Source organism: Montipora foliosa, chromosome 8, assembly GCF_036669935.1.
Source record: "Montipora foliosa isolate CH-2021 chromosome 8, ASM3666993v2, whole genome shotgun sequence".
Taxonomy (NCBI): domain Eukaryota; kingdom Metazoa; phylum Cnidaria; class Anthozoa; order Scleractinia; family Acroporidae; genus Montipora; species Montipora foliosa.
In genome coordinates this window covers 12,658,572-12,666,071 of record NC_090876.1, presented here as the reverse complement: position 1 = coordinate 12,666,071, position 7,500 = coordinate 12,658,572, and the positions used below count along the sequence as shown (strand labels likewise).

The 7,500-nt window shown below is 42.8% G+C and overlaps 2 protein-coding genes and 1 long non-coding RNA gene across 4 annotated transcripts in view; 2 read left to right on the top strand and 1 right to left on the bottom strand.

The window, feature by feature from the left end:
• The window catches only part of LOC137967425 (putative ankyrin repeat protein RF_0381), a 2,127-nt gene extending 2,051 nt beyond the window's left edge, over nt 1-76 (top strand). Inside the window, exon 1 of the mRNA XM_068813948.1 lies at nt 1-76. This exon is cut by the window's left edge and continues 2,051 nt beyond it. Coding sequence (XP_068670049.1) covers nt 1-76 — 76 coding nt within the window.
• LOC137967759 (uncharacterized) overlaps nt 1-7,500 on the bottom strand; it is a 416,483-nt gene that overhangs the window by 59,324 nt on the left and 349,659 nt on the right. The window lies entirely within an intron of this gene.
• The window catches only part of LOC137967753 (uncharacterized), a 201,576-nt gene that overhangs the window by 116,799 nt on the left and 77,277 nt on the right, over nt 1-7,500 (top strand). The window lies entirely within an intron of this gene.

Sequence of the window (7,500 nt, the reverse complement as noted above, 5' to 3'; positions counted from 1 at the left end):
TGAATCCGGATGCAATATCAACCTGAGGAACAAGAAAGGAGAAACCCCTTCTGATATTCAAACTTCCATAAGGTAGTGGAGTAAACGCCCATCAGCTGGCTATTCACAAGATTTCGAAAGCTCTACACCACAGTGGAGGTTGTACTTGACTCAAATAGAACCTGAATCAAAGGATGTGACAGAGGCAGAAGATCTAGTGCTGCCTCAAGTTGCTGGACTACCTTACGGTAGTGAGCAAACCTTAGAAGAGGTTGTGCGTGAGGCTGATGAAAAATGACCAAGTAAAGGGGTCTTAATGAAAAAACAACAAGAGTTGTCTTCACGCGAGGAAGAGACACAAGCTCGACTTACACGACAGCCCGAAATGAGTAAAGAAGTAATAGAAAAAGGACAAGCTAGCTAGCTGGCAAGCCAGTGATTAAAATCATACTGTAGTTAATGTGAATTTATGTCACGGAATAAGCATACTTATGATCACTAAACCAAAAAAGAGACTTTTTGTCACTTGTAACAACACTAATTTTGTTTGTCGAAATTTAACAAATTGACGCCACTTTTTCATAACATTGTGAAAGTTGTTGTGGATCCACGAGTCAAAGGCTCTATTTCTCCGCTTAAATGAACAGAAATAATATGCAGACACTAAAATCTATGCAGCTTTATTCAAACTGGCACAATTTACCGTCAGCAACGTTTCTCGTACGCTCATTGGCTACTAAATTTCATTGGCTGAAAATTTATCACATCAAGAACTTGCATAAATTAAAAATTCAGTTCAAGCTTCGAACTGCGATCAAAAACCCTCGTGGCAAACAAAATTGTTCATGACTTAGTGAAAGTCGAGTCATTTTGAGGTAGGAACATACTTCAGTAAACTTACTGACTTCCTCTCCTGACGTTAAGTTAATTGGAAAACTAAAATCAAACACCTTAAACACAAAGACGCACTATAAAAAGGGTGGCTTCACGATTTGCTTTTGTTCGAACTCATTCAAGAACCAGTGATTATCCAAGATCTTGATCAACAAACAGCAACACAGAGACGGAAGCCCTAAAAGACATTTACAGCGCGAGAAAAAGGAACTTGGGATTAAAAAAAAAGAACGACAGATAACCTTTTAATAACATGACGGACACATTGCCATAAGGGGCTTTTTTCTTGCACAAATTATCACAGAGCTCGGTTGCGTCCACGGTTAATTGATAAATCATTTGCATGTGCCTAAGGCACCACGCCTTTTATATTGCGTCTTCGTGTTTAAAGCCTGGAAAATCCTCCACATTGACACTTTCAGATTTGCATAAATCCCAATTATACCAGGGCCGCGAAGCGGCCTTCCAGTATAATTGAAATTATTAAATTCTCAACGTCGGATAATGCAGTTCTCGTGCTCTAATTGGTTCACTCAATCTCGGTTATCAGCTCATATACCTTATTTTGACCTTATATGGTAAATGATTGTGCTTAGCATTGCTAAAATAAAAATTTTTCTCCTGGTATAAAGCAAAACAATACAGTTTTTGTGGAAAGTTTGGATCAATTTCGAAGCTTAGAAGTGCGTGAAAAGGTAAGAAATCTTTTTGTGATGAGCCTGCGTCTGTCTGACCACTAGATATTACACAACATCGCATCTTCATCAAGTTTTTTCGATTTCGCTAGAATTTTTTCCCTTTTTTCGCTGGTGTTTCATACTTCCAAACTTTTGGAGTTTAAGGAATTTAATAAAACAATTATTGCATTCGCGCTTGTTGGATATGAGACTAGTTATAGCCAACTCGGCGCTACGCGCCTCGTTGGCTATTTACCATCTTATATACAATGCGCGATCATGGAATAATTGTTAATTATATAAACAAACAAAGTGAAAAATAGATGAGATAACGTCAGGTAGAATCCCACTTATTGTGCTACGAACCACTGTTTAACATGTCTAAAGAAAACAAAAAAGACCATTCCCACCATGCCCCCAGTGTAAGGACAGATATGACGTAGTACCATAACTCCCTTCGGCCCTATAACACACCGCGGACATGTGATACTCCATACTTTCAACGCTGTGGACAGTAAGCATCGTCGGTCTTATATTGGCACCCCAAACAGGGCATGGCGCCTGTATGATGCAAAAAAGACACCGACCGGGAAGGGTGGGTGGGTCCTCGTGTATTTCGCGCTTCGTTTGTTTACATAATTTTACTTATACTGGCAGGCTGCTTCGTGGCCCTGGTGTAATGGGGATTATGTTACACGAACGCCGTTCGAAATACATGAGATAACATCAGGTACAGTTCAATGCCAAAAGGGGGGGGGGGGAGGGTGCCAATAGAAGGGAGTTAGACAAATACAAGTGGTGATGTTTTAATAACACTTAAAAAGGAAAAACCTCCAAGTGACAATGTTTATAATATAATTAAACAAAACAAATGTCAGCAATATCAAATCGTTGATCTAAAGATCCGCAGTGAAGGGGTGCAACCCAAAATGAACGTACAGCAGAAAAAAGGCTTATTGGAGAACTGCGTGAGCAAACCTTGAGCTGTGAACAGGTTTGTAATAAAACCTCTGAAAAGTTGAAGGAGTAGACCAATCGGCCATCCTTAAAATATCCGATAAGGGAACATTGGAATTGGCTGCAGCAGTAGTTGAGGCTCTACACATGGAATGTGCCTTGAAGACACCAGAAACCTTGAGTAGCGAACATAGCCACCTCCCGATGGACTGTGCCGTAATCGGTTTGTGAGGCTTTACATACGAGATAAACAACGGAGCACTTGGGGAGCTGCGCGAACAGGCGAGAAGCAAACAGGTCGATTTCGCATTCCTTCAGAAAGGGAGAGATAATCTGAGGCTTTATCTTCCATTCGCTTTTGTCGTTGAACACCCTCGATACCGAGTCTGCAATGGTCTTCAGTTTACCGGGAGCGAGTTGTGTCGACAACGCTATGTTTCTCTCCAAGCACCACCTCCAGAGTTCCAACGTTAAAGTTATTAGGCAAGCCGACCTCGTACCGCCCTTGTTGTTTATGTGGGCTATTGCTGTGGTGTTGTCCATTCTCACACAGGCCACGTGATGAGACTGATTCTTTAGAAAGGACTTTAGGGCAAAGAAGGCGGTCTTGAGTTCTGATACTTTTATCTTCTGACCAACGCTTATTTGTGTGATGCCCTTGGCAGACCGCACCCTATACTGCCTTGGATGCATCTGTCATTATGAGCAAAGTCGGGGCTGGAGGTGTGAATGGACTGCCATTCACCGAATCGATGTTCAACAACCACCATTTGAGTTCGTCCAAGGGATTGTGGTCCAACGTAATAGACACATCGAAGTCCTGTTGGGACTGATGCAAGGGATCAATTGGATCTGTAAGTATCTGAAATGAAGGAGTGCTTGCCATATTGCCAGACGTCATGACTCCAGAGTGCCCAGAAGGCTTGGCAACTGGCGAGCAGACATAGTTGGAGTTGAGATTGCTTTCATGCAAAGACATTTGACCTTTAAAACATTTTCCTTTGGGAGGCTCAATGTTTCTGCTGTTGAGTCGATTACAAACCCCATAAATTTTATTACTTGAGTCGGGATTGAACAAGACTTTCTCGGTTTACTGTGAAGCCTAAGTTTTCCAAGAGTGTAAATGCCAGAGAGGTTTTCCTCTGTGCTTCCTGGAGAGACGAACTGAGGATAAGGAAGTTGTCTAGATAAAGGATCATACGAACGGCCCGTTTGCATAAGCTTGCGGCTACTGGTTTTAAGAGTTTGGTAATAACCCTTGGAGTAATGTTTAAGCCAAAACAGAGCCCTTGAAAGACAAAGCATGTGTTTCTCCACAGAAATTGCAGGCACTTCTGGGAGTTTTTGTGGACTTGGACCGAAAGGTAGGCGTCTTTCAGGTCTGGGGTGGTCATTTAGTGGCCTCTTTGAAGGAGGGACTTTATGCAGGAGATGTTCTCCATTTGGGCGGTTACTTAAATATTTATTGTTCGTTCCCGACGAGGGCCTTATTCCTGATAGGAGCGCGGCTAGGCCCTGGGCAGGTGGATGCGTTTACCCGATCGTGAAACTGATGCCAAGTTCTTAGCGAGGCCTCTGGATAGGTCAGGTTGCTTTGACGCAATAGACCAATTTTGATATATTAAAATTCAGTCCGAAACAAAAGGCATCATCTCGAGGCTCTGGGGAATAAACTCATACAAATCCTTATATTTATTCCCCAGAGCCTCGAGATGATGCCTTTTGTTTCGGCCTGAATTTTAATATATCGAAAATGGTCTATTGTTGGAAAGGCATTCCCAAAAAGCATGCGGCTCACATTACGAAGAGACTGGTCAGCTAGGCCAATTTTATCCTTATATGTGGCCGCAAGGATTTTTTTCTTCTCAAGATTGAGACTTGGCAGTTTGCTGAGCCTAGCAAGCAAAGGGGCTGTTCTAGAATAGGCCTTTTGCAACTAACGATCACATGGTACAAAATCCACCATGCTGGAGGGCAAGCTCATTATTATTCCCCCACTGGGACATTAAAACAAAGAGACCTAAACCAGTCAAGCTTGACTTGCCTTTGTTTTAATGTCCCATTGGGGGAATGATAATGAGCTTGCCCTCCAGCATGGCGGATTTTGTACCATGTGATTGTTAGTTGCAAAAGGCCTATTGTTCTGATGCCCTCTGGGGGAATAATTTTGTTAGATGTTAATGCATCATGTAAAAAACAAAGGGCGCCAGTTATGTTCAGCATGACCCTCTGCACAGAGGCTAGTTCTTTGTCACGTTCTTGTGTTTACTTTCGAGACTTAGGTAGGAAAACCTGATTTAGGGTAGAGTTATCCAAGGTGGGAGAAAATAAACAATCCACAGACGGAATGGAGTAGTTGTCAAGAATATCACTTTCTTGGTCGTAAGATAAACTTCCTACAGAAGTTTTTTTGTAAGAAGGCGCTAAGAATCGCCGTTGGTTCCCACGAAGAGTACTGAGAATCAGGATCATAGAGATCAGTGCTATTTGGGGGGACGGTTGTCCCGTTACTTTGATTTCCAGCATCGTCAAAGGGCTTATTAACCTCATTTTGGGGTTCACAAACCCCGGTTGGTGGCTCATTAGCCCGAGTTGATGGACTAAAAGCCGTAACAGAGCCCTCTTGGTTGGACATGAGGTCTTCATCTGAGTACGCTAGCACAGAAAGTGTGTCAGATGGCACGCTTAACTTTGGCGGGCAGCTTTCCAGCCAGCAGGTTTCCAGAGATGTCACTCGTGCAATCGTGGACTTTAGTCCTGTTGGACTTCTTTTAAAGTCGTCGAAATGGAGGAAAGAGCAGACTGATCTTCATCCGAAATCCTCGGGCGTTTAGGAGGGCTCGGTGAATGTAAACTCTCTGAATCAGCACAACGAGCATCATGTTTTGGACTCGAACGAGACCTTGATCATGATCGGTGTTGCCTTGACTTTTTCGTTGTAAAGATCGAAGATACGCTTCTGAAAGGAAAGGGACCATTTACCCGAAAGAAAGACGGCTCAAAAGGAGCCGAGATGGGCCGTGGAACGACCAAAATAGAGCAAAAAAGGCGTCACAACATTACCTTATCTGTTCAAGTGTTCGTAGCACAGCAGGAAAGCTGGAGTATCACATGTCAGTGGCGTGTTATAGGGCCGCAGGGGTTATGGTACTATGTCATATGGGGGGTATGGTTTTGCTTTGTTTTCTTAAGATGTCTTAAAGAGTAGTTCGTAGCACAATAAGTGGGATTATACCCGATGTTATCTCATGTCTTTCGAATGGAGTTTGTGTAATATAATTACAATTTTATGTGTCTATGATGAAAGTGAACCAAACAACGTGTGAGAAATTGCTCACTTTTTGCAAAAATATGCATTGATCTTGTCATCTTACATGCCAAGCACAACGTAGAAAATCAGCGGAGAGAACGTGATATGCGAGGAGCGAAGCCGCGAGTAGCGTGGCCCTGGCATATCAAGTAATCTCGGCGGATTTTCGAGCAAAAGAGAGACTGCTTGCAGTCTAGGCACAACCTTATGTTAGTCAAACTTCACCACACTCTCCCCTGTTCATCACGAAAAGGAAAGAACAGCAAATCTTTAAAAAGTAATTTATCGAAACAAAGTTAACAGTTCATTGTGGAAATGTTGAAAATTCCTCTTCATCTTCAGCCACACTCTGTATTCAAACGTGTCGCTGCTGCGGCATTTCTTGGCCTGAATACCGTCACTTCGGGATTCAGTTGAGTGTCACGTATGTCTCTCACTCTGCCCGTGGATATAGGTGTTGTACAGGCATCTCCAGAAATGACTTTTGTGTATGTTATTTTGGCTCTTCTCGTAATTCCTAGTGATCAGTTTCTCAAGAATCCCGAGCTTCTATTGGCTATGGTTCGTTTCCCCTTATGATCACACCATCACCTTCGGCAAAAGTTATTCTGATTCTCTTTCTACTTCATGTTGTCCCTCTCGCGCAATCCTCTAAGCTACCGTGTTGACCGTCTCTATCATAGCACATCCTTATATCTTGCAAGGTAGCGAGCGTGCTTGTGAATGTCAAGTTTTTCCAAATTGCAACTCTGTGTTTCAGGTAGCAGATTTGGGCGGTCAAACTGCAGCAGTTTTGGTGTGAGTATGGGTAACTGAATATCTTCGACATAGCTCAATGGATGGTTCTTCAGAGTGACTTGGACGTGGAGCAGAACTTCTTGTAATTCACCCTGGGAGTTAGGAGTAAATCTTCTCTGGTCGACATTTCATTGCGATGAAACGCTTTCGTCTGACCATGAAGTGATCTCTGCAGGGTTCTTGTAACTTCTTGGTAGCGTGCTTGTGTCAAACTGCAAGTGTAAGACGATGTAACCCTTGACGTCTCTGTTTGTTTCTGTACGGTACGTTATAGGCCCGGCGAAGTCTAGTCTACCAACTTGAAAGTGAGAATCACCTTCCATCTGGTCTTGTGGTAAATTACCAGGAGGTTGGTCAACACATGCTGAGATCTGGAATCTTTTACAGCAGTAGGACCGTCTTATAATCGGTTTGATAAGTTTGCACAATCTAGGAATCCAATTGGTCTCCCACAGTGTCATCATTGTTAAGCGTACTGCCCCATGGAGTCTGGTTTGCATGAGCATGTTGAACCAACTTCTCTGTATAGAGTGTACTATCAGAAAGACAGGCTGGACAACGACCTTGATTCGTTTGCGACACTCTAGAATACCCTCACTATTTGGTCTACCTGGAACTGGTGTAATCCTGCTCCCTGCATCTGTCCTCCTCTGTTCTGCAAGAGCATATTTTTAAGAGTTTAAACTGTTCAGTTTTCCGGTCTTGTAGTCTTCGCTTTGCCTTTCCATTGTAAAACTCCTGACAGTCTCAACAACTAGCCTTATATACTACCTTGAACGTTTCAGAACGAATGAGCTTTTCCTTGTACGGAAAAAAAGACTTCGTTTGATGGAAACTTTAAAAAATAACTCGAAGATCAGCTAACCCATAGAATTTATTTGCGCA